Below are 26,158 nucleotides of genomic sequence, written 5' to 3' on the forward strand. Positions count from 1 at the left end.
AAAAGGGGAGATAAGGTATTGGTTCCTCTTTGTGAGTCATCTTGACTGGACAATATGAAACGTTCGTGAATGCCATGCACCTTTCACTTGCCCTCAACCTGAAAATAGGCAAACACGCAACTGTGAAACTGCTAATACCTACGCTACTACGGCTCAAGCTACGAAGTTCGTCGGCTATATCAAGAAGAGCGGTTAAACCTACCAGTGGTGTCTCCCCTTCCATTTCTGCTTCATTGCCCTTTTAGGACGTGCCCTGACAGCTCTAAACGCTTGATCCAACCCCGAGAGAGCCTCTGACATCGCAGCCTACTTCTTGGAAATGAAATGTCTGGCATGGATCATCAGTAGACGAGAATGTTGAACCGGGATGGGTGATCGAGGAGGTACTCTGTCTCACAGGTCCCTTAGATTGCTGACTGAAAAACTACGATGTACCTCAACGCATCCGCCCTCAACGAAATATTGCACAAGGACAGATCATCATTCCTCGGTTCTATAGCCAAGAAAATTCACCAACAGCTTCTCAACACCAGTCCGCTTGGGTACGCTATGTTCTACTTCTGATGCAATCAGATCTTGCCGATATGGGCTTCGGCAGTCTATCAGCAGTGATAGATGAAAAGAGCACCGCCCATGCAACCGACTGTTACACAAACGAGATCTCCGAGTTACGAAGTTCGAGTCCAACTGACAGCTACGTGGGAGCCCAAGAGATCATAGGTAGCAGGATTAGTGACCGGGCAGATACCCCAGACCGAAATAAGCCCATTAGCCTCATGTTCAGAAGTTCAGATCCAGAACTGGGTAAGCGACAAGAGACAAGGGTTCAACCCCAGGGCATTCTCCATTTCTTTCGAGAGAGGACACCCTCCATAATGAACCCTTGAGCATTTGTACAGTGCTGGTTAGGTACCTAGTGCCCCACGACGCAGATTTGCCCCAGGCATCCTTGAACAGCTTGACCAACCCTGATCCCGATTCCGGCGGGAAACTCCACTCTGCAGCGACTACGTCACTCGGCCCCCGGGCTCAATCTACGCGCTGCAGCCATTTCCCTTCATTTTGCCCCATCTTTTCTAGTAGAGGTCTCATCCGTCACTGAAACCCCCCCCATTACAGAACAACCTTGAAGCTAGCCGCGACTGCATGTACCGGCGTCAGCTCGACAAACGAGCATACATACATACATACCTACCTACCTACTAGCCTGCCTACCAAAGTGTTCCACGAACCAAAGGCCCCTGGTCGATTCTTGAATGCTACCGTCCGCCTCAGATCCTGGTCTTGACTCTTCACTGACGGACGGCTCTCGATTTCATTCTGGCCTGAGTTAGTAGCTAGACTAACACTGATTGATGCTGAGACCTTGGGCATGGATGTTGCGCCGGTCTCGCTCGATTCTCAAGTTGCCGCTGACTGCCGATTTCCCCTCCAACGTTGACCTAAAGGTTGCCTTTTACCCAAACCGGCAACGGCGATCTCTCATCGCTAACCAGCTGTCTCTTCTCCCCTGTTTTAGAGTTGATTTGACCCCATTTCGTCCTCTTCACCAACCCATCACTGTCCGGCCTTATCAACCCTCGGTTCCCCCGTTTCCCATCTCGGTTTTCTAAACTCTTTGTTCTTCTCTTTCTTCCCCCCTTTACTCGATCTATCGCGACTTCTTTGTTCTCATTTTTAGGATTGTTCGCCTCTTAGAAAACGCTCTCGGCAGCCCACAATTCTCTAAACACCACCCCACCATCAAATTCACGTGAAACGCTGTTGCTGCCATTCTCGAACCACTCTGGCGCCATTACCTCGCATATCTCCCCATATCACAACATCTTCAAAACTATAACTATCGGCGACTGCTGTCGTTTTTAGTCGCCCATCATGTCCACAGACACAGTACCCCCCAACAATAATACCAACGCCGAAATGTACACACGCAACAGACGAGGATCAATCACCCAGGCTGCATTGACCAATCTCTTTCAAAGAGGCAACTCGGTTCCCAACAGCAACGGCTTGCCAAATCAGTCCTCGGGTCCAGTCGACACTAGTCGTCGACGTCTCTCCGTGACCACACTTGGTCTATCGGGCACTTCGCCCACAAACACCTCTTTCATTCGTCGAGGCAGCATGTCGACAAACTCCAACAACTCGGATTCTATTGATGAGAGTGCCATTGAAGATGACGACATGTACTCCAAGACTGCACCCACAACACCATTCGTTCGACGAATGAGCTTTGGCACTTCCAACATGCGCAACATTCGCCCAAATGGAAGCCCTGGAAATGGTAATAGCCCATCCTCTCCTCCTACTTCTCAAAACGGGCGCCCCGTCCCAAGTGGTCGGAAGGCGTCGCTTGTTGGCTCCCCCAGTCAAGGGTCCAGCCTTGCGGCAGCTTTGTCTGCTGGACGTCGCCCCAGCCTCGCTTCTTCTGTCACACAGGCAAGCAACACCAAAAATCCAAGAGCCACATCTGACAATTATATTTCGCGCCCAGACCAGCAGGGTTTCAACTGGTCCGAGCAGCTTAGATCTCGTGCCGAGAGTTCCGTCATCGGTGCTCCTCGGGCTTCCTTCTCGCTCGCCTCCTCCTCCCCACCCCGGGGCTCCATTCACGACCGCGCGAAATCTGTTTCTGAGATGCCGCAGCCTCCTGTCCAGGCTTCTTCTGTCAAGCAGCCGCCGAGACAGCCTGAAAGACCAAAGCCTGATGCCTTTCAGGAGAGAATTTTGAAGGGTGATTTCTACATGGACTGAAAGCATCCACGCCTCAGATACATGTTCACTCAAAAGATGATAACGACGACGATGATGACACCAACAATGATGATTCGCCCACCTTGCCACAGTTGTCCGGCGCTCCTAATAGCCTATGCTTTCTTCTAAGTTCCAGCTGCATTGCGCAATTTTGTTCCTGACATGATTTGCCGTTTTCAGCAATTATCCCTTGAAGGAGATCTGTTGCTGAAAACATGGCTTTTAATTTGTTTTATACTTTTGGTGTTTTGCAATGAACTTTTCTAGCGGGATCTATGGAAAATGCGAAACTGGTCACAAAACATGCAGAGCTGTATCAAACACTCAAAGGCGTACAAAGGAGCGGTAACAGGTTACCTTGAAACAAGACATTGAAGGACGGTGGGAGGGGAGACTTCGAATTATAAAATCACGACAAGAGCGAGCATAGGGAATATTTGAACTTGATCAGTTGTTGGCGTTATGGCTTCGTTTTATGAGTACAGGAATGCCAATATTTGTAACTAGGAACCTGGTGGAAATGGTGCGCGAAGAGGATAGGGACTATCGACGCTTCGGAGCATAGGAACATCGAGGGACACGGTGATGCTTTACCGCCATGTGCCGGGACCCAAGAGAATGGGATCATGGAACTGGAAGCAAATGATAGCCGGGGCGTTCAGTGCCAATGGTGTGATAGACCACAGCTAGAATGAATGGAACTGGTCTTATCATCAGACCGTCCTTCCGAAGGATTCGTGACTTGAGCAAGCTTGTTAAACCGCAAGATCATTTAGGTACAAGATTTCGTAGAAGGCCAATACGGTCAAATACATGCATCGAAATCCTCCATTTAGTAGAACTTATGTCTCCAGCTTTATTAGAAGTCTGCGATTGACGATCCATAATCTCATTAATACATAGTCCAGACTCCCAGCTAAAAAGCATGTGAATAATGTTTCAGTAAATTCTCTCTTCTCACAGACAACCGACAAGTAACGCTCACACCGCTTCGAGTACATGCAAATCTATACTGGCGCCAATGCACCTAAAAAACATACATTTGAAGCTGCAGCCCACATGCATACCGGGGGGTGCGTTCCGTGAGCCGACTGTTCGAGACACAAACATCCGGGCATTTCGATTGAGTACTTGAGTGGGGCAAGAAAACTCCAGACGTCTATCATGGGTGACGAAAAGATTAAGGCAAGTTTAGTGTAGGTTCAGCTGATCTTAGGCTGGTTGATTTTGATGCCTAGCCTTCAGCTCAGGCGTTTTCTTTTTGCTCCATGAGGAGTACTCGTGCAGAAAACCAGGTCTGACGTGGCTGCTTAGATATAGTCAAAATCTAAACTGACAACGTGAAAGATAAGCCACCAATATCCATTTTTGTCAGCGGGGGTGGCTTATGGGAGGGTATCAGAAGTTCATGGCGTTGTTGCCAACTGGTGGGTTGCCTTGGAACATGGTGTTAAACCAGGGCTCCTCGAGGAAAATACGCATCCCATCTTCCCACATCCCCTGCGAGCCCATGCCCATGCCCATGCCCTCCAGATCCCAGCCTGCAAAGTCAAGAAGATCTCCAGAGTTATAGCCGCCCATCCCATCCGCTGTGGGGGGTAGTGATGGCATTGCGGGCGCCATTGCGGCAGCCAAATCTGCGGGGAATGGCTCGTTGTGGTAGGGCATGGAGGCGGTAGAGCTTGAATTGTTATCGGGGGTGTCATGGAAGAAGGGCTGCGGAGGCTGCGGCATGTTTGAGCCCCATCCAACCATCGAAGGCCTGCTAGCTGAAGAGTCACGGTTTCGGGAGCCTGCTCCGGTAGCAACTTCTGAAAGGAGTTGGAGTGGAGTGTTGGCCGTAGATGCGTGGTCAGAAGGTTGTGGTGCCGAAACGTTGGCAGGTAGGGGAGGCTGCTGTTGTGCCTGCGAAGGAGATGGTGTTATCGCGGAAGCTGTTGGAAGTGGCTTCGATTCTTTGGCTTCCGACTCAGCTTGTCTATAAAACCAGCTACGAAGCATAACAAGTACCACAAGGAACTTGGCTGCTGGGCGACAACTATCCTCCGCTGCAGTTGCGCGGAATTTGTCAAGCAGGTTATCAAGATACTTTCCGACTTGCATATCTTCCTTATCAATAACGCGGCCTAGCTCTGAGCCTGCGGCTGAGGCCGAGAAGTAGAGCTTGATGAGCATAACGACGGCATATGCGACCCGGACAAAGTTGAACACAGGTAAGCAGCGTATGCTGAAAACGTCCATGGCTAGAAATGTGCCAAGCATTTCTTTGATAGAACCGAGGCATACGGATATAGCACTGATATGTGCTGGGGATAGTCTATCCCCCCCTACAAGCCCTTCCTGGAGAGAGCTTGTTGAGAATGGAGGCCGCAGAGGTTCGCTTGTACGAGCCTGTAAGGCCACCTCGTGCATGTACAAATTGAGGACGCCGAAACTTATCAGAAGCGTCGCTAATTTGGTCAGTGAACGATTTCAGCTGTTGGTTTACTAAGTACATACGTTGTAGCAACTCAGGGGGGACCTTCTCTCTGTACCGTTTCAGGTCCTTTTCGAGGCCTTTGAGGATATGCTGTGTTCTCGTTTCTGAGATATGGACGTCAAATGTCGGGTCATCGAGAGAGAACTGCACATTAACTTGCTCGGAAAGGTGATGTGTCCAGACCAGGTGGCAGAAGTAAGCATCCGTTGGCGCAGCGTTTGGCGACGACTGCAAAAGATGAAGGCTCTCTTCCATGAAGGGGGTCCATCGGATGAGATTCGGTCGATGGAGGGCCATAGAAGTATTGGTTGCCAGGAAATAGCATGTCAGCCATGTACGACGACTCTCTATGCTTGTTGGATCAGGGGGTGCCCATCGACGGCTCTGGCCACCTGGTCCGGTACTTGGGTTAGGACGCCAGGTATCAGGCACGACTATTCCACGGCGCTGCTTCAATTTCTGGCCGAGTCCAATATCGATGGCCATAACAGCCGCCGTGTGGACTAACTGATAAAACTTCAGCTCCTCAAAATGTTCTGGTGGCCAATACCAGATCACGGCTACATTGAGTGCTTGCACTAGCTCTAAGCCTTTCTCGCCCGAAAGCATCACCTTTTCGGCGAATGTGAGCTTCATCTCTTTTTGAAGCACCTTCTGGAGAGTGGGGGACTCAGCAGAGGCCACTGCCATGATGGCCAGAAACAGTATAGGTTTTGTTTTTCTGAGCTCGGATGCCGTGAAACCAGGTTGGAAGATAATAGCTGGCAGGTGTGAAATCATATGGTCATTATAACGAGCAAATAGCTCAACAGCTTTCTCCATCGTGATAACACCACGGTCTACGATATCACCACCCTTTGCCCTTGTGAGATAAGCCGCCAGAGCTTCGGCTGGTGTTTCCTCAGTAGCAAGCTGTTCAGATGAGCCTTCACGGCCATCTGTAAACTTCCTCTTTTGCCCAGTGGCTGCTGTAGCTAGTGCTGCCGTGGACTGGGCTGGGGATGCGCGATCTGTTGTTTGTTCCACGGTCGGCATCAACGGCATGGGAGATTGTGCCGATGAAAACGATCCCCATGCAGGGGTTTGCCCGGGGGTTCGCCATTTCATGTTATTGTGAGAAGAAGTGGCTGTGTTTGATTCATTGGGTGGTTTAGGCGCAACATTTCCAGGAGACTCTCCCCAGCCGTGACCTTGGTTTTGCGTATGCGCCTGGCCTCCTCCAGGTGCCGCTCTTGCTTGCAAGCTCGCTGTCAAGGCATCGATTTTCTTTTCCAGCTCAGCCACTCTGCTGTCGGTCTTCTTCTGGCGCTTTCGTGTTGGCATTGTCACGACGCAATTCCTTCCAGCTTTCCGGCACCTCTTACAAGGTCCCTCGTCATTGGGATCCGGTTCGCAGCGAACCTTCAGCCCACGACATGCCTCACAGGCCCTCGGTCGCTTCGGATCGGTTCCATCTCCGTCGTGTTCGGCATCGTGAAGCTGTTGGCTTTGATGTTGTGGCGTATCTCGATTTTCGGTCGATGCGCTGGGGGTGTTCTCGGCACTGTTGTGATCATCCTGTACGCCGTGGACTGGTATCAGAGCACTATTGCTATGAGGGACATGATGGACCGGCGATGGTCTTGACGTTGCCTCCACACCGAAATTTGCTAATGCTGAGGCTCTATCGCCAGTTGCGCCAAGACGAGGATCGAGCTCCATCGGAGCTTCTTACTTTTGTAGGCCGGTCTTGATGATGCGATGGATGAGGACGGCGAAGGTTATCGCCGACTCCGACGCTTCCGAGAAGTGTTTGTGAATGAGTCAGCAAAAGTCGGAGCATTTTGTCCATATCTCCGGGCCATTGGTGTGATTGCTTTCATCATATTGCCTTCAACTAGGTACGGATACATCAAATTTTATATAAAGGTTACAACGATCTGGCCTCAATTGGGCTCACTCCTCTATCGCAACGGTTGCGTATATATTGCATGACTCGAACTAGACTTTTCGGTATATCCTAAAATACTCACAAAGGAGTCGCAAGAAAAGAAATACCTTATCCAAGGTCCTACCAGCATAGGACCATGAATTGGATGACCCCTAGTGCTCTATATAAGGTAGGTAGGCAGGTAGGCAATCCACTTGCCTGCCGGCCCATTAGGCTGTCTATTGGATCAACAATTCACCGTAAATCCTAGAAAGGAAGAGCGAGGCATTTATACCTGCTTTAGCTTTTGTAGACCCTCATTCGTTTCCACTTCCCCTTTCGCAGTTTGCTTGTCCTTGACTCATATCTCTCAAATATCAATCCTCTTCTTCCACGGCTTTAACCATGACTTTCACGCTTTACGATGCGACTATTGTCGAGGCCAAACTAGCTCTAGCATCACTAGATCATATTCTCACCGAAGCGGAGAAGCATAGCAATGCAGCCAGCTTCCCAGATGCGCGGCTCCACGAAGACATGAACCCGTTGAGCTTCCAGGTCCATGCAGCTACTCGATTCGCTGAGAAATTAGTCGCCCGGCTCTCTGGAAGGGAGTCTGTCGAGTTTGAAGACAAGCTCGTCACATTTCAGGATATGCACTCGCGTATTCAAAAGGCCGAAGAGTTACTTGGGAAGGCTGATAAAGACATTGTGAATCAGCAGGGAGAGGAGATTGCCCCGACAGCATTGCCATCGGCGGGGACAATGGATCTGCCCGGGAAAGCATTTGCTATGGGAGCTGCTGTCCCTAATATCAACTTCCACCTGTCAATGGCTTATGCTATTCTGAGGAAGGAGGGTGTGCCTTTGGGAAAGAAGGACTTCATCATGCCTTTTGTAGGCGAGTATATTGTCAAGATGCAATAGAGGCGGGATAGCCTTGACCACACACATGTCGCTGTTTGGCCTTGCACCCCATGACTTATATTTATGAAGAAGGTCTGCGATTGAAAAGCCTGGCTGGATAGAGAAGGAAAGAAAACCCAGGAAGTCGATCCTGAATGGCAAAAAGGCTTAGCTACCTTAGCTTAGTACAAATTCAGTATACGTTTAGGATAAGTTTATTATACCTTCTGCTAAGCTTATTTCAACACCTTGTATCAAGGTCTGATATTTTCTTGCTCCCTGAGGGCTGACTAGGTAACCATTGAACTCGCAGGGAAAGGGCCCAAAAGAATACTGAGGCATGACATAATATCAAAAGTGTCTCAGGACCATCAATCCTTAGTTGTCACAATATTAGAAAAATCTCCCTCAATCCAGGTGGGTAGCACATCTACCAGAACATAGCATCGTCTGCATAATAGCTCTCGGGCGATGAGACCAAGATCACGCTTGGGCCTCGACTTGGAATCAGCAGTGCACCAGCAATGGGTGTGTTGCAAAAGCCGAAAACGCATTCGAATAGACAGCTGGGCAACAAAATCACAGAATGAATTCGAGTATTTCTCACAAGACAAGAAGAACTACGACAAGCCAATTCTTTCAGGTCTGGACTATGTCGGGATCGTCTTGACTAAAAAACTATCCACAACGCCATGCTAAGTAGAAAGCAGCCTCGCCCATCATCAAGATCAGATCAATGACATTCACTCCAATTACAGTCATTGAAGTTCTTCACTGACGTTTCCATGGGCTATATCAGCATATGTCCCTAACCCTGGTCTTCTCTTGAGCAATTTGTGACAGCGCTCAATCTCCTCATAGTTTCAGTCAATCCAAAACAACAGTATTCCTCCTCAAATGGCCATTGATCAAACTCCGAGATGCAAGGTATTAATAGTGTAGGTCGTTATGAAATAATATGGTATGGTATGTATGGTATCATCGCATGTTGAAACGAGTGGGTATGTAGCAATAGCAAAACACATGAAAAACCAAGCACGTGTACAGTTTAGAATCGCGTTTCTTCTCGCAAGCGACTCTTGGATCCCTGATGGTGGGGACCCATCATGCCACCCATGAAGATGGCACTCTCACGGCGTCTGTTGCTGGGTACAAAGCTTTGATCGTATGCTGCGGAGGCGCTGGCGAGATCCTCGTGTGACGCTTGCAAGAAACGTCGGTCGTAGGCACCACGTCCTTCGTTGGCTGAAGGTGGACGGTACCCAATATCGTAAGCACCAGCTGGAGATTCGTAACCAGGCCTAGTAGCACTTGAAGGAGGCGAGGCTCGCACTGGAGCATTGTTGACGAGAAGCGGAGGAGTCGGAGTAGATCGCTGTAGTTCTCGAACATTATCCTTCCGCATCTGCCCGTGAGGAGATGAGCTACCAGACGTTGATGGGCGAGCAGGTAGATCGAATCGCGGCGGTGCTTCAAAGCGCTGCAACTCGGGTTCAGAAACAGGTGAAGGAAGCTCATAAACCTCAGGATCGACGCCGAAGATTCCCTCGTAATTTTGGAGGAACATTGCGAAGACTGGTGCAGGTATGTTTAAGGTTGGCGAAAAGACAATGCCAACGTTGCGAACAGTCATCTTATTCATGTCCGCATTGTTGATAATCTTGATCAGGAAGCCAATCAGATACTTGAGGAGGGTGGCATTAGCTTGAGGGAGACGGTGAACCAGCTCACCCAAAGCAGTCATCTTTTCGGCATGGTCCACGATCTCCATCGTTGTTAAGAACTCCATGTGCAGATCTCTTGTCAGTATTGTTGTCGGTAGTTCTCGCAAATACAGTTTCAGTAGCGAGGCCACAGCATGAATGTCATAATATTGACGGTCAGTCAACAAATTGATGTCCCCTTCGACATTGAACCGTTCTCGAAGTTGCTTAATAACCACGTTGGATCCACTGAGCCGAAAGATTCCTTCCTCAAGCACAGCATTCTTGGAATCCAAATACTGGATGCATCTGTAAACGACGGCAGGGAGCGGTACATTGACATCTGTAGGAGAACAAAATCGAACAGCTTCTGCCAGCGATGCCCCAAAGGCTTGTCTCACAGGACCTTGATAAGAGTTCTGTGGTGGGGTTGCATTCACACCAACCTCACTACCACCAAACAAGGAATCTTGACCCTCTGATGAAGACCTAGTCTTGGGTCCAAACCCAAAGAAACTTCGCTTCCTCTGTTTCTTTTCATCAGGCGTCGGGCCATAGTTCGGTTTGTTTCCCCAAGCACCCAAGTCGGATATAGGCTGTGGACCCTTGGGTCCAGAAATGATCTTACTCTGAGATGAGGAAAAGGTCTCAAATCCATGGCTGTGATGTTGGTCAGGCATGCCACCTGAAGTCTTGGGTCGAGCAGGCCCTGAAACTTGAGGGGCATCTCCTGCTTGAGTGGAATCGTATCGGACGCCAACCAGTGTATCCGAATCCGAGGGATGGTGGTATGGCTTCCCAGGGGGTTTTCGAACCTTGCCTGCCAAAGGACGCTCTGTGCCTGTGGCTGTACCTTGTGTTTGGCGATCCTGGACAGGCCCACCCCGGGATGGTGGAGGTTCAGAATCTTCAGGATCACGATAATCAACCCATTGGAGGAGAGCATCCACCCAGAGATCCCGTTCCTTATCACTTTCGGCACAAAGAACATGTCTGAAGTGGCTGCTCGTGTCCTTCTTCTTCGGTTCCAGGATAAGGAAAGCATGACGAAATTGGTTGTCCAAGTCATCACCGTTTGCTACATGCACTGGTGACTGGTTGTCGTTATTCTGATTCTGCTTGCCAATCTGCGCCCCCTGTAGCTTAATTGTGCCCAAGTGCGCACCTCCAGGCACTTCAAAGTACTTGAGTAGAGGCCCGTTGAGAACGAAATACCTTGCTTTCCAACCACCGAAATTCTTACCTTTCTTTGTTAGATATCCACTGCGACAAGGTCGCCCGTCGGGCCCGATCTTGTTGCCATTCATCTCAGAGCTCGAATCACCAATTGATACCGAGTCGTCTAGATTTGGTGGGAGAACATGAGTTGACAAATATTTGCAAAGTTCGACAGCTGTTTTCGTGTCAAAAGGAATATCTAAAATGTCATCCATGAACTGCTCCAGGACCGTCCTACGGGCATCGAGTTTGGCCGGCGCATGACCGCTGAACAGCGAACGTTCTGGAGCTCTGACTGTGTAGGATGTACATTGCTTGAGCCTTTGATCAAGTTTTGTTAACGAGGCCAAGTCTTTCTCCACTCTCCAAAGCTCGCCATTGTCCGATCGCGAGATGATAGCGAGAGTAAACACTGGGTCTTCTTCGAGTTGTGTGAGAGACATCATACTTGCTCGAGATGGTTTCATGCGTGATGATGCAACTGCAATTTTAATAGATGGCAGAGCATTCGGCGGGAGCAGAAGATCTGGATACTCCTCTGTGACCAGGCCTTTGAAGACTTCTGTACGCTCGCTAGGGCTAGACATTCTGATGGATGGTTGATCAGGGTGGCTGATGGGTTCTTGCTGTCCGGTGCGACTTTTCTGCGATACCGAAGTATCTTCAGAGACGATGCTTTTGCCAGCTGCTCGAGCTGGTGTTGGGGCCGGAGTTGCTAAAGGGGTGTTGGGTGGTAATGGAATTGGTTGACGAGGTGGTCGTGGGGACAATGGCGCAGCCTGAAAATTCATCGACCTTGGGGACAAAGGCGGCGAGCTGAAGTTTGAAGGCCGAGGGCTTGCAGGGAGACCGGGACTTAACAATGGCGCAGGGATTTCCCTTGTCTTTGTGGCGCTGAGCATTTCACCAAGTGAGGCTGTAGCGAGCTCCGGTGCAGGGGCCTGGGGCACTTGAATCGGAGATCCAGGTTGACTGGACTTGCTTGACTTGCTCTTTTTAGATGCACTGCGCGCAGCTGCCTCCTTGAAAGCAATAATCTCTCGGTCTCGATCGTCTTCTTCCCGGGTTCTTCGCCGACCCCGTCGATCGTGAACAATTTCATCAACTTCCAGTATATCATCAAAATCGGACTCAGTCTCTCCATCCTCTGGAGATGGGCTCAGCTGCGTCCTCATTTCTTGCTTCAACTTCAGGGGTGCTGGAGGTGGCTTCCTCGGTGGTGGCACCGGAAACTTGGATAGTCCTTCGTCAGGTTGAGGAGTAGCCTCGAGAACCGCGACTGTAGGAAGGTGGTTTACCGGTGGCTTTGGCGGTGGCATTTTGGGCGGTTCACTGGGGAGGCTACGTGATGGAGGGATGGCGACATTGTAGGGAATCTCTTTCAGAGGCTCATCGACCTTCTCCTTCCTTGCCTCCTCAGCGGCCCGTTCTTCAGCCTCGTGATCGTACTTGTCTAAAGCGTGGTCTTGCGGTTTGGGCATAGCATGTGCAGGGTTCAAGAGTTCGCCCACAGCTGAATGTGGTGCGCTGAGCTGATCTGCTGGAGGAGTAATGGGATAAGGCGCCATGGTAATATCGATTGGTGAATTTCGAGGACTTTCTGCTTCGAGGACTGGTGACTCTGGTGTGGTTTGTTCCTTAGCTCGTTCAATATCAACTCGTGGAAGCGAAGGCACAGGCACTTCAATAGCTTCTTGGGTATTCTCTTGAGGTGATACCGAAGCAGAGGAAAGTGAAATGACTTCTTTTAGCTTCTTCCTGTACTTTTCCTTATCCTTCAAAGCCCTTTCCAAGTCCTTGTTAAGGCCGAGAATCATGGCCCGTTGCTTGTCCACTAGGCGCCATAACTGGCTGTTCTGCTGTGACTGGGAGTGCTTCTCTTTCAGCAAGTACTGGATAAGGGTCTCGGGGCTGCCTGCTGTCTTAATAAGATGAGCAATCTCTGAAGGTCCATGTGGACCATCTTGACTCCCAGTTGTGCCTGATTTGCTGGATATTGCTGAAATCGCCGAGTCAATAGACGAATTCCGTGCGACTCCTTTCGAAGCTTCAGCCTGGGCTGCAGACACCGGACCCGCCATGGCCGGTTTTTTAGCTGAGTCGAAGCCTGGAACAGGCTTTGAAGTTATGGGCTCGGAAACGGTTCGCAAAACATTCGTACTGCCTGCATAGCCCTGTCTATTAGAATGTCAGTTTACAGCGGCAACGCCTGGATAGTCGTGGTGATTGCGCCCAATAACCACTTATAATAGACAAACCTAGGGCTGTGAGGTTCTGGGGATCCTTCGTCTGAGGAATCGCTGTAGAATGAGGTCTGCTTAACAAGACTCGATTTGTTCTCAAGTTCTTGATTAGCTCGATGTGTCGGCGTTGGGGTAAACCGAGTCGGGAAAGCGGCGGTTCGCGGACTGGGACTTGCTTGTCCGTAAGGGAAGTTGGCGGAGGTCGCGAGCGGACTTGAGATAGCTGGTCGTGGGGATCTAGAGATCGCAGTGTGTTAGAGGTGGCGCATCGAAAGGTTCCACAGCAGAGCGCAATGTGATCCCGGGTTGGGGGGGAAGGAATGGTGATAGCACGAAGTACAATGGAGACCTCGCACAACGTTCAACCCGGGGCGAGTAAGAAAGATAATCGCTGGTTAAAAGAACGGCCAAGTAGTAAAGAAGTGTGGAGGGGAGAGATTGTGAGAGACAGAAGGGGGCCAAGAAGAAGCCCGGGGCAGATGGCCAGGGGGGTGTGTGGAGATGACCCAAGAAGAGCAAGCAACCAGAGATAGCTTGGAGTTGGGATGAATTTGCTGCACACAGGTACATTATTGCTTACCGTGGACTCGACAAGGACAATGGACCAAGGGATGGGACACTTGGACTCGGACGAATGATGCGACCAACCGTAGGACTATCGTCAACGGGGACTTCGTAGGGAGATCGAGCCCTGCTCAGGAGGTTTTGATCGGATGATGAAGTCGCTTCTACTGGAGTGGTGATGGAGTTGGATCTGGAGGCAGTAGAGGCAGCAGAAGCTTCTGCACTCTGGAGCGCAAACTGTGGCATGGTGCACTGGGCTCCCTTGCGGTGTCATGCACCGGAAGGCATCAGCCAATGGGTCGCAGGTATCGCAGCGTATTGTACAAGGTGCGAAGTGCTGATGTGAGGTAAGTGAGGCGTTTCGAGATGCCGGTTGCTGCGGTGGGAACAGTCCGAGCCCCAACGTTACATGCAGCTGTAACCGCGTTACAGCGGAGTACAAGCCAGCGTGAGACGGTACAGTAGCGTCTAGTATGAAGAACAGGACAAGAAAACGGCAGCAGAGGATGGATACGGGTATAATACAACTGGTAGTAAGAGAGTTTTCGGTAGGTGTGGAGTGTCGTTTAACTGGGGAGACGTGGTAGAGATTCGAAGCGAACGACTGGGAAGCCTGGAAAGTCGTCGCAAGAGCTGCAAAAAAAAAAAAAAAGGCGGATGCCGGGCTGCCCTGTACAACGAGACAATACACCTTGCCTTGGGAATGGAGCGATGGCGGCTGCCGGCAGGGAAGTGTCGTTTGCGGAGAGAGACTGGCCGGGCAAGCAAATTGACAAGCGAATGCGGTACTCGCTCGAACGTGTATGCGTCGGCGCGTTCCAATAATTACTATTAACAAGAAAGAAAGCAAGGGAACCGGGTAGTGCGAAGAGGTAAAAGGAGGTACGGGTACTAATGAATATTGAGAAATGATTTGAGGGGGAAATTTGCTGATTTGATGGCCTACTATCGACGAAAAGTGAGATGCCGCCCCTCGTAAATCCTAATATGGAAAGGGGGGCGGGAAAAACCGCGGGAAACGGTCGTGATTATCGGCTTACTTGAATCAGTGACCTGAGAGTCTTACCTATGAGAGGCACCTAACAAAGCTTAGCACCAGCTACACGCCGTTCACTCTAACTTAGCATATTTTCGTTCAATTTGAGTAGCTACTCATGTCTCTACTACACGCAAAATCGAGTCAGGTAAGCCAACGTCCGGCGCCACTGATACTGACACGACGGAGTCGTTCACCCATTTCTCAAGGCTTTGGCCAGGTGCACGGAGTAGCCTCCGACCCTGAGGACTACATATCCTTGGAGACGCTTGCAAGGATCAAGGGACCCCTTTACCTTAACACAAGATGCTGGATGGCCTTGCACCTTGCACCTTGCACCTTGCACAGACTCTACGTACACAAAACTCAAGGCGCTTATCATACATACATAGGTATCATACCTAGATGCTGGATATGTCGGGTATTTAACTAGCTGTTTCTGCAGCACGAACACAAGTAGATATTGCCACCATATGCAAATGGATGTTTCGATGCATGCCGCATAAAGAGAATCAGTGTGGTAACTTAGGGGTGACTCGCCGGCTCCCCCGCTAGGTAAAAGCCACTAATAGCAAACGAAGCACGCGAGGCTTCCGCCCTGCCCACTCGAAATCGACAATCGTACCTCACTAGAAGACGCCACCCAAGCGTCCACTTTATGGTTGTGGATGATGCCAGTCCAGTAGATTGTGTCAGGGTTCAATTATTGGACTCGGCTCAGTTCCATTGATAAAGAGCGGCGGCTGCCATGGGGAATAATTTCTATATTTGTTTGTTCCATCGTCATGATGCTTCAGAGCAGAGACTCTGGTGGAGGTCAGTCTAAAACCAAACAAGTCCAACATTTCATTTGAAACGTGGGCTTCGAAGATCTAGAACCCAAATTACCTAGCCACCTTCCATAGCAAAAGCTCAAAATAGTTGGTTCAGACTGCAACACGACTGGTACGCAAACTGACACGGACGGCGGGACGTTGTGAGATTTTACTCTCCCGTCCCGTGGACAATAACGTTACGATTTAGTGCCAAAGCTTAGGTTCACGCGGCAGTTCAGCCAGGGGTTTCTTATTGTATGTAAGCTCTCCTCAAGGGATTGGGGTTCCAGAATCCCGGATGCGAGGGAGCTCGAGAGGTTTGCCTACATACCTATTCAAAGTTCAAACCTACCTAGACTCGGCACTATAGCCGCAAGTTCTTGATGGGATCTCAGGGCTTAGGGTCGCTCTTCAATTTGAAATCCGTTCGTTTTGTCGTTTAATCGTGTGACACTATATGGTCTCAACTAGCGTGGCTGCTATATTTGTTCACATACTTGACATAACCTCTTACTACTAGGTATCTTTGTTAACGTGTTGTATTCTGGAATCATTACAGACCTATCCCTCAAAAGCCCATTACATTCTGTCAGTGGCCTTGAGTTAAGTGGGCTCTTGTCTAAAGCAATCACAAGGGCAAGGGCCCCTAGAAGCCTCAGTGACGGGTGTTCCAATCAGAGCCGCAGTGGCTATGTCACGTCTGATCCTAGCTCCCAATGATTCGCAGCACTTTACCGGATACAGCACGGTCAAACAACCCATTCCAGGGATTCCAGCGAAGGGTAGTTGAGCCTAACCATTCTGGTCTGGTCATGAAGGGTAGGCGGCCGGAAGATTTCTGAGGTGCATTGGGTCCTCGGTAAAATACACACAGCCTGGAAAAGCTAGGAAAAGAAAAGATGGGACCATGTTCTGGATGGAGTGGAGTGAATGGAGTGAATGAGCTGAGAACCACCAGGTTCCACCTCAGGATGTTGATACCTACATATACTAATGGCAAATATCGTTGTTGGCTGTTGATCGTCATACAGAGTATTTTCGCAAGTGGTTGCCCTGCACGTTTCACAACTTGTCGTCAATCACTACACGTCTCGCTTATGCTCTGATATGTCCAAAAACAGAAGGTATGGTCAATTAAAAAGCACGGATGCACGTGTCCCACCCTCAGTCGATATCCATTCTATCTGCGTTATGCAGGTACAATCTGGCCATCTCAAGTGGTCCGGATTCCGAGGATCCAACTGTTATCACTCGTCCGTCTTATTAGAACCCTGTCAGCACCACAAGCGTTAACCGCCCGCCAAATAATAAGAAGCACTGACCAAACTGCTTGGCGGGTGAGATAAAGCAAGCCTCGGATCGATCTCTTCTTACCAAGGAGTGAATCATGCCGGCTCTGTTTGGGATCTCAAGGAGAAACGTAAGGCGCCTCGGGCTAGCGCAGCTTGTAACAATGGGGACTTGAAATTATTCTTAGCTATCTGCCTTCATTTGTCCAATGTTTGGTATGGCCAGCCACCCACACTTCAGCGCGTATTCAAGGCAAACACAACAGCCATCTGACAGATTTACTGCAAGCCACCCCGAAGGTATCACATCCAAGACGAACGAGGCGCATACAGGAGAGGAAGAACAGTTCGTCTTGGCTTTCGGTGTCATTCCATAAGAAATATCTTCAACTCATACCAGTACAACACTCCTTGCAGCTTTAGGGACTGAGACAGTCCCCGAGCCCTCGCTGCAGGGGATCCCTCAACTCGAAGATCGAAATCATTCCGTGTGGCTGGTTTATCGCGCAATTGTCATGTATGTATGGAAGGCAAGACAGCCAGATGAGGCTTGGAAGCACCTATGTCGTCCCCCCTGAACCATGTCGTTGGTACCTATCCGATCTACGAAGCAAGGCACAGTTGAATTTTGGGCCAAGATTCATCCTGAATAATGGCTTTTCTCGCGAAAAGACACCGACTTCTTCATAAATCCGGTTCCTCCCCTGGCTCAATTCCCCGAAACCAACGTACAGATAGCCCCATTGTATGAAATGACAAGGTTGGTCACTGGAGGACGGGAGAGAATGGTAAATTGTTGGGTTATCAGAAGCGCCTAGATACATAGAAAGGGAATAACCCGTTTGAATAAACTATTAATATGCAGGATCTAAAAGCTATTCCTTCATTATGGGCCGTACAAAATTATGCAAATACTTACCTTAGGTAGATACATAAGGTAGTACCTAAAACTGGGCAGTGTCGGCAAAAGCGGTGTGATTTGAAAAAGTGATAAGAGTCCTCATTTGTTCATTACGGATTGGACAGCTCAGGACTTCCATGGATCTAAAAACTGTGTTACCAGTGCCGAACTCCTTTAATTATGCATACTACGTATGCTTCGGAGACCATGGCAGCACAGTACACAGGCTAGTTAGGTGATGGATACTCCCCACTACTCTCATACCTTGTAAACCGGTGATTTCGATCATCATGATCCCGCCCGCAACATAGGACTGTTTTTATGCCAATTCTTCGTATTGCATTGCCCTGGTGTCCTTTCTCTTTGCAAACTGCCTTTTGTTTTTAATGCCTAGATCCACATATCCTTGTGATTCCCATGCTTCACTGATTCCATTGTTATAGGGTAGGGTTGAGGAAATACACGCCGATTCCGCTGGGAACCAGGAATTTATCCATCTAGTCATGTAGAGTATTTCGGTGGCAAGGTTGGATATTGTCTTATCGTCCTTTCGGTTTTTTGTAAATGTACACATAGGTACACATGATAAGTTGGAGCGTGTTGTAACTATTCGGGCTCGAATTCAGACACCTTAGAGTAGTCAATCATCCGGGAGCAAGTCACCGTACGTTCAGCACGATACCACGCATAGTTAGGTGAAGAGCGTATTTCCCACCCAGGTCATGTGAGTAGTCTATATGCTCGTGTCTGGTATTGAATCCAGACCATCTTGACCTTTCAGCTTCCTAAGGAGCTTGGCCTCGGTAGGTAATAAAACTTGTGATGAAAGATTTACCAAAATATATGGAACTTACTCAAGTGTTTTTATTTCTTATAATAAGAACCCTAAGTTTTCTTGCTAGAGATGATGACTATATTATGGGATTATGAGACTGTTACAACTCCAAAAAGCTTGTTTTAAGAAGGAACTTGCTATTCACAGAGTCTCATATCGATAGATCATCAAGCTACTACAAATATGTGTAAATCGTTTCGGATGTTCGGCCCTCATAATTCAATCGATAGCACAAGAAAGAGAGGCATGAACTCCATTGAGGATAGAAACGAGCTAGGCGGGTCAACCTGCAACAGCGAACGACCAAGTCAGGTGCTAGATAGAAGACAATAATTGTTTCGGGTTCCCCCCCCCCCCAACGCACGAGCCTAGCAGCTGACAAGACGGATGTTCTGACACCGGATGTGTTGGCCCAGGTGTTTGTCGGAAGCTTGTTTACTTTTTCGGACTCTGTAGATGACTCAACTGAGGATATTAGCGAGGCATGGATTTCCAGTACAAAATGCCAGAAGTTGCCTTCAACCAGTTCAGTGCTGTTGGGTATACTCTTGGATAGACCCGAAGGCTGGGACTGCTAATAGGCAAAGCCTTGAGTCTTGACCTGTGTCAGTAATATTATTTCCATCTTGCTACAGTTCGAATTATTCCGCTCAACCACCCTACATTGATATATTTCCACTGTATCCGTACTAGTAAACCCCTGTTGAACCGTTTCCGTACCGGCTGATAATCTACTATGTACTACATATGTATACCAATTCGCCATAAAGACCAACAACAGGCCCACGGCAGAACGAAGTGGCGGAGCCTTGGGAATAGGGTTATCAGTAGACTAGTTTCCTTGAGCATTTTACCACCAATCCCAGCAAATAGTTTACCCCAGGGAATGCTAGAAAGCCCAGGACCTTAATCCTTCCTGAGCGACAAAAAGATGTAGATAATCTAGTCTAAGTTTGAGGGACTCTTTACTAAGTTTATTTTAATATTATCTTCTAAAGTCTAAATTTTCCTGCTCCTAGATCCTGTCTAGCGATCGCCTCGACCCTGGCGATCAGAACAATCCTGTCATGTCAGAATGCACCCCAGGGTCTCATCACCCCTGATGACTTGCCGAAGTTCAGGGGTTTCTAGGTAGTGCACATGTTGGTTTCAGGAGGCGGTGGAGGTGGTGATTGCCAGGGTGAGTATCTAACTAAAGTTCTACGGATACGTCAGATGAGGACTTGAATTCGTTAAGCGAGACGTTGAAGAAACCTCACAAAAGTGTTGTGACTCCGAAACTGTAACGGCTTTTATGACCGTGAGTCGGCGTTTCGGACCCACTCGCTCCGAGTCTCTAGCTTCCGATCCGGGCCTTGGCACCGGCCTCTGGAAGGTTGAACTGCCGTACTGGTAGACAACTCTGTCATTTGAAACCACTCCAATGTTTCATTGACTAAAATATGATATCCGTTGTCAAAAGACAGTAAGCTCATCTGCGATTCGCGCTACCTCGGTCATGTCCTTGACACACACACAACCTGAACACAACCTGAACACAACCTGAGTGAATATCTTTGTTCGTCGACACAAACACAATGGCATTCCCCGTTACCAATCTACCGCCAAGATTCTATGGGGGCTTCCGCAACCCAACCAGAACAACTCAGCCCTGCCGTTTGGCACCAAGGTTTTCTCTCTATCCATTCCATTTATTCAGGGTCCAGGGGTCCAGAACGTAGGCTGTGCTGAAAATTACACACATGACTGGTTGGATTCCAGGCCTACCTATGTACTCAACATGCATCTTTCAGCCCCTGCCCATCACAATCGCGAAATCTGGTTTCTTGTAGATGACTGAATATTGGAGGTGGGGGCTGACGTGCATACGCATGTGCGACGTCATGATCCGGTGACCTCGTGTTTTACTGGTAGTCAGAAGCTTTGGTGTTCCAAGTTCGGAGCTGCTAGTCCCATCCATCAGGTTGGTCTGGCTTTTTGGCTTGGGTATTGGTTGGTAAGTTGGGTTGGGTTGGAACAAATCATGGAAGCTCAATAGCCTTTTCTCACATGCCATGTCTTCCATTGCAGCCTGATCGTTCGAATCTTCATTAGAACATAAAAGATCGCCGTCCCCTTTCCCACCCGCCTATCGCCACCGTTAACTGTCATCACTGTCCAAAGCATCCCACTTCACCATCTTGACCTAAGTACCCCACTTGATCATCCTCGGGTTTTCCCCGTCAAACACCCTTTGGCTGTTTGTTTGTATATCGCGTTGCAGGTAACTGCTTGCATTTCATTGTGCTGTTGTCGCTGAAGCTATATCTGTGTTCGCCGACAAGATGGGTATGTCTTCTATCGCTGCACATTGCCGTGTGCCATATCGCAAACTCGACCGTCACTGACGTCATCGCAACAGTCACCAAACCTTACGAGAAGAAACGACTCTATCTCCAGCACCCGGAGCAGGATTATGGCATCGTCAGCCATCGCGTAACACGAATAATTCCTCCACCTGAACCTTCTCCTCCTCCACCACCTCCAGTAATTGTCAGACCTCCGCTGCCACCACCTCCACCTCCACAACCTCAACCACCACCGCCGCCTCCCGTGGTCCAGAAACCACCGCCTCCTCCACCTTGCCCTCCAGTTGAGAAACCCAAGCCTCCGCCTCCTCCGGTCGTGAAGCCCAGACCCCCTTCACCACCACCAGAGGAGCCTATCGAGGTCATTGCGGTCGACGTTGAGCCACACAAGAAAAAGAAGAAGCCCAAGTCTCGATCCCGAAGCAGGCACAGCCACCACTCATCATATGATCACGATCGAGAGCGCGTCATCGAGCGTGAGAGGATCGTTCCCGTTCCTGTCCCGGTCCAAGTTGAGCCTCGCTATGAAACCTTCCGGTACGTTGAGGGAACTCGACGTCGGGAATATTCACCTCCATCACCACCCAGGCGGATGATTGAGGATGATAGAGTACGGCTCCGTATTACAGACCGTGAGCGTGAGTACTACCGATGATTAGCGAGTACTTGCATGGCTATGAATGGGCGGTTCTGTAACGGCCTTATCTGTATTATGATTGATGATGATTCTGTTTCTTCTTAAATAGTGTTTGTCCAGGAGTTAAGGCAAATTTGAGTGTCTTTAGTTGGAGCAAACTTTTTCTAAACTATATCCTATATTGTCAAGAAACTCGAACTTGTAATCATTTTGGACCTAAAAATTTACAATATTTGCACCCCAGCTGAGCACTTCTCCGCAAAGGCGCTAACTATTCGCCTCCAGGTCACCTATCGTGATCGGTAGATGCGACTCTGGCGTGCAGGGTAATTTGCTTGAGTCTGAACCCTTCTACGCCTCGGCTCATACGGTGGCGATGAATACTCTGCCGGTTGGGCGCCCAGCTGAGTGGTTGGGGGAACCGCCCAATATGTCGGTTCGACTGTTTGTGATATGACTGCCGGCTCGCCATAGATCCCCTTTCCTGGTCGCCCAAATAACCATCGGGCCAGGTTTCCTAACTCTCCCATGAACCAGAGTCCTAGAACAATGACGAGAACCGTCACTGGTATAGCAACTACCCAATACAGCCACTGTGAGTAGGTCATATCACGGACATCAGTCGTGTTCATGCCGAAAATACTCGAAACCGCGCTGATGGGCAAGAAAATGATAGTAACTAGGGTGAAGGCATAGATGGCCCGCTCCTGTCGGTCTCTCGTGAAGTCCATCTTATATGTAATCGCTCGCTCGAGGTCTTTAGAAAAATCGCTGAAACGTCGAAACTCAAACTCGCGTTGCTCGATGAGGCGTGAGCATTCAAGGAAGAAGAGACCACGTAAACCTCCCGCATCTGTAGGAGACAGTTTTGAAGATGAAGCCATATCGAACAGGAAGTCATCATCCAGTTCCATATAGTCGTTCACAGTTGCAACCTCCTGAGCATAAGAAACAGGGACAATTCGATTATAGTCCTCGCCCTGACGTTGTGAGTGAGGCGGCGGCAAGGTTTCTGAGTAGTACCGCTTGTCGTTGTACTGCTTCTCTGCCTCTTTTAAGACGATCTCATGCTCAATCTGACTCATGACAATGTCTTCTGTATCAATAGCGGTGAGAGACTTTCGTAGTCGATAAATAAGCGACTTCTGCTTCCAGAGTGTTCGCTTGACGGCCACGAGCTCTTGTTGTACTAGATCGAGCTGATGTTGAAAGGACCTGTCGGAGGGTTTCGACGTGATTGCATGATCCTGAGCATGTTAATAACCGACCCGGGTTTTTGGCGTTATCTGCATTGAAACATACTAGAGAGCCAAGATACTGAGAGTAAGTATCGCATATGTCATCAGATTTGCCGACCTGATCTTGCAAGAGGCCCATTGTGATGAGTGAAAGCACTTCAAGCGGCAATACAATAGCCTTTTCTAGCAAATTGTTGTTACCGAATCCCTGGACCAGCTTTTTAGAGCCCGTAGCGATGAGCTCTTCGGCCCTTCTCATCCGATCATCGCACTTAGGGTCGTCTTTAGAGCCATAGACTATGGCCATGGTGATGTAAAGCCATGCTTTGGAGAACTCGGGCGGCATTTCAACTTCAGCTCGCTCTTGATCCGATGAATGAATGACGAGATTTTGGAGTGCGAGGAGATTTCGGGTCAAGTCTCTGAGAGAAACCCGGAGGCTACCGGCGATGTCAGAAACCGGCCTACCATCTAACATTGCTAACTTCATGTTGAGGTTAGCACGCTTACCATAGAGAATCTCTGCCTATAACCTACCTCAGTTATAGATCTGACCGCGCCCCAGAACTTTCCGACCATGGGGCCTTGGAAATTCATGGGTAAAAAGAAGCTATAAACAATATCGACAGCGTTGAAGATATCTACCCTTTCCTCGTATGCACGTCGTAAAGAATCATTCTCAGCTTCCTCGATTCGACCAGATAACTCGACCAGATAGTCATAGCACTCCTTTCTCGAAGCTTCTTTGCAGGTCTTGTATGCCTTCCGATCCGTATAGGTTGTATCACATGTTAAAAAAGTCTCAGCCGCATCCAGCTGAGCTTCAAGGAGCTTGAAACCAGTCACTTGGATTTGAGGACCTCTGCCATCCCATGTCGCCAAGGACAACATATGAGCAAATTCCTGTATCCCTGGTTTGCCCTTTCCACCATGCGTACTTGTGAGAGCTTGAGGATCTGGCCGCAGAATGGCTCGTGGGGGAGGGTCAGGCTTGGAGCCCAGCTTCATGGTGATCTTAAGTGACATCGCCCTGACGGCCGAGGCCAATTTGAGTATTCTGGGCCATGCGTTTGCTGTGACGGCTTGATCCTTGTACCAGAACTCTGGAACTTTAGGCCAGAATGCTTGGAACTTGGATAGGAATGCCTGGTATAGTGTCAGATCTGTCATTGGACGAGGAAGTATGACTTACAAACCACGTCTGGCACTCATCGGCATCAAACGACCAAACAACCGAATCGCCGTATGCTACCAAAATTCGGCCGTTGCATTCATTGAATATAGCACGAGATGGGCGTTCTTTAATCTCAAGCCCTTGGCCGAGCAAATCGTCTCTAGTCATCGTCCCACATGTTACTATTAAGCCTTTTTATATTTTTAATCGTCAGTGACTTTCCTATTCAATCAGCGAAGGGGTAATTACTGTTGTCAATGACAAGGCACCACAGTTGAGACACATGGAAGCACTCTCCGCGTTCTGCGATTCCCAGCTGAACCACCGCTTGTTCCATGTCCCTTGCCACAGTGTTTCGGGAGTACTGGACTTGCAGCAAGGTCTGAGCTGGAAAAAGAGATGTGCTGGTAGCTGCGAGTAGACCAGAGTACTGCTCGAGTGAGAAGAAGGGAATACAAATCCACCGTGCTGAGCCAGACACCGAACCGGACGACATCGCCTCGGTTTTCAGTGGTTTCAATGGTACCTCGATGTATTTCGGATCCAAGTATCCAACCTTGGCACCTTTAGGATTGGTCCTAGACTTCACACACGACTTTTTGACATCAGCACGAAGCCTCGTTACGGCTTTTTTCTCCAGCTCTGTCAATCCGGAGATCCGGCTAATTTCAACCTAATACGAATCGTTAGCTTCAAAGCGTATGCACATGAAGAAGCTGGCTTACCCAGAAATCTTCAAAGTTCATCACGTCCTGGGGAACATGGCTGGTCAAAGTTAGTACAACAATATATTATTCCCCCGAGTAGTTTAAAAATCCTTACAGCCAGCGGAATAGAGGACTTTTCTGTCCTTTGGGATCATGAACAAGATTTAATACTGCTGCATGAGAACCACCCATTTCGGCATTCCCAGTATACGCCGAAGAATGAACAAGTGTCACCCGAGAGCGTGAATTAGATGCTGACTCGTCCTTCATGAGGCTGGAAGGCCCCATGACAACGTTTGTCTCTTCAGACTCAGGAGATTCGGCATCAGAATCGTCTGCCTTCGAGGAATCTGTGATCGACTGGGCCCTCGATGAGAAATCGAACTTATCGTAAGGATCATATTCGTTGCTTGAAAGGCTCCCGCCCCTTGTTCTAGAATACCAGTCACCATTATATCCTGCAGTGCGCGAGAGAGCATCACGAGACAGATATCCCTCACGTCCCGGGATCTTGTAGCGTGGGTGAATGGGTGATCTTGACCGGCTTTTGTAGCGATGGCCATAGTTGACTCTGTCATAAGAGAATTGCCTCTGTCTCGGGCTTTCTTCTTCATCCTCGCCATAAGTTTCAATTGGGGGTGGAGACTCAGTATAGTCTCCATCAGGTAAAGCTGAAGCCTGGATCGGGAGCTCAGCAAAGGTTTCCCACTCAGTGAAGGTCTGTACCGGAACGTCATCTGTAGACCACCGAGAAGACGTCCTGGCTACCCGTTGAGCATCATTAGGAACACGAGCCCCGTCCGTAGGAACATCGGCTCTCTCGAATGTACTTCGCCCAATGGGATATCTAATCTCTCGCCTGCGAGACCGCGGAGGATCCTGCTGGTTGTAAGTCAAGTACCGATGGTGAGATAGCTATTATACACACCAGGTAATGCTCTTCTATGCGCCCCCAACGAACATGACCACGACCCTCACCTGGGCGAGAAGAGTCGGCCATGAAGCAGTCTCACCAATTCAACAAGACTGAGTACGTGTACGCTGCCCTCAAGTGAAGACGAGTGACAAAAGGGACACGAAGAGTTCCCCACTTGTGGTCGTCCTACAAAAGGAGCTTCGATTCCGCAAAATAGGAACTATCGCTTGAGATTGTGCCAACCATTTAGGTACCTACCTACCAGTTACAGGTAACTCAGCTGGGGGAGGAGAGAAGACTCAGGCCATACACGCACCTGAGGTGAAAGTTTAGGCAAGTTTAGAATATATTTGAGCAACTTTAGTAGTACCTTGCCTAATGTTAGTAGATCTTTGGATAAGTTATTTGGGCTGGCACCTTGATTAAATACTGGGGATTTTCTTTTTAGCTCCCCGAGGCCTCAATTAGCATCTAATATGGATGCTA

General features: G+C 49.1%; 6 protein-coding genes across 6 annotated transcripts; 3 read left to right on the forward strand and 3 right to left on the reverse strand.

The window, feature by feature from the left end:
* Nucleotides 1–1,875: 1,875 nt before the first annotated feature.
* On the forward strand, nt 1,876–2,754 carry FMAN_00844 (uncharacterized protein; the record flags this gene model as incomplete). The annotated part of the gene is made up of 2 exons (XM_041828087.1): nt 1,876–2,284; nt 2,495–2,754. The coding sequence occupies 2 exons, from the start codon at nt 1,876–1,878 to the stop codon at nt 2,752–2,754; spliced, it is 669 nt and encodes a 222-aa protein (XP_041676177.1).
* Nucleotides 2,755–4,152: 1,398 nt separating this feature from the next.
* On the reverse strand, nt 4,153–6,934 carry FMAN_00845 (uncharacterized protein; the record flags this gene model as incomplete). The annotated part of the gene is made up of 2 exons (XM_041828098.1): nt 4,153–5,204; nt 5,254–6,934. The coding sequence occupies 2 exons, from the start codon at nt 6,932–6,934 to the stop codon at nt 4,153–4,155; spliced, it is 2,733 nt and encodes a 910-aa protein (XP_041676178.1).
* Nucleotides 6,935–7,547: 613 nt separating this feature from the next.
* FMAN_00846 (uncharacterized protein) lies at nt 7,548–8,069 on the forward strand (the record flags this gene model as incomplete). The annotated part of the gene is made up of 1 exon (XM_041828109.1): nt 7,548–8,069. The coding sequence occupies one exon, from the start codon at nt 7,548–7,550 to the stop codon at nt 8,067–8,069; it is 522 nt and encodes a 173-aa protein (XP_041676179.1).
* A 1,027-nt stretch (nt 8,070–9,096) lies between these two features.
* FMAN_00847 (uncharacterized protein) lies at nt 9,097–14,022 on the reverse strand (the record flags this gene model as incomplete). The annotated part of the gene is made up of 3 exons (XM_041828120.1): nt 9,097–13,147; nt 13,228–13,449; nt 13,793–14,022. 3 exons carry the CDS (start codon nt 14,020–14,022, stop codon nt 9,097–9,099), a joined length of 4,503 nt encoding a protein of 1,500 aa, XP_041676180.1.
* Nucleotides 14,023–20,976: 6,954 nt separating this feature from the next.
* On the forward strand, nt 20,977–21,655 carry FMAN_00848 (uncharacterized protein; the record flags this gene model as incomplete). Its single annotated transcript, XM_041828131.1, has 2 exons — nt 20,977–20,980; nt 21,054–21,655. 2 exons carry the CDS (start codon nt 20,977–20,979, stop codon nt 21,653–21,655), a joined length of 606 nt encoding a protein of 201 aa, XP_041676181.1.
* Nucleotides 21,656–21,927: 272 nt separating this feature from the next.
* FMAN_00849 (uncharacterized protein) lies at nt 21,928–25,756 on the reverse strand (the record flags this gene model as incomplete). Its single annotated transcript, XM_041828142.1, has 8 exons — nt 21,928–22,884; nt 22,940–23,359; nt 23,413–24,021; nt 24,068–24,240; nt 24,299–24,722; nt 24,775–24,814; nt 24,872–25,635; nt 25,685–25,756. 8 exons carry the CDS (start codon nt 25,754–25,756, stop codon nt 21,928–21,930), a joined length of 3,459 nt encoding a protein of 1,152 aa, XP_041676182.1.
* Nucleotides 25,757–26,158: the final 402 nt, after the last annotated feature.

The sequence above is a fragment of the Fusarium mangiferae genome, assembly GCF_900044065.1.
Source record: "Fusarium mangiferae strain MRC7560 genome assembly, contig: FMAN_scaffold001, whole genome shotgun sequence".
NCBI classification, from domain to species: domain Eukaryota; kingdom Fungi; phylum Ascomycota; class Sordariomycetes; order Hypocreales; family Nectriaceae; genus Fusarium; species Fusarium mangiferae.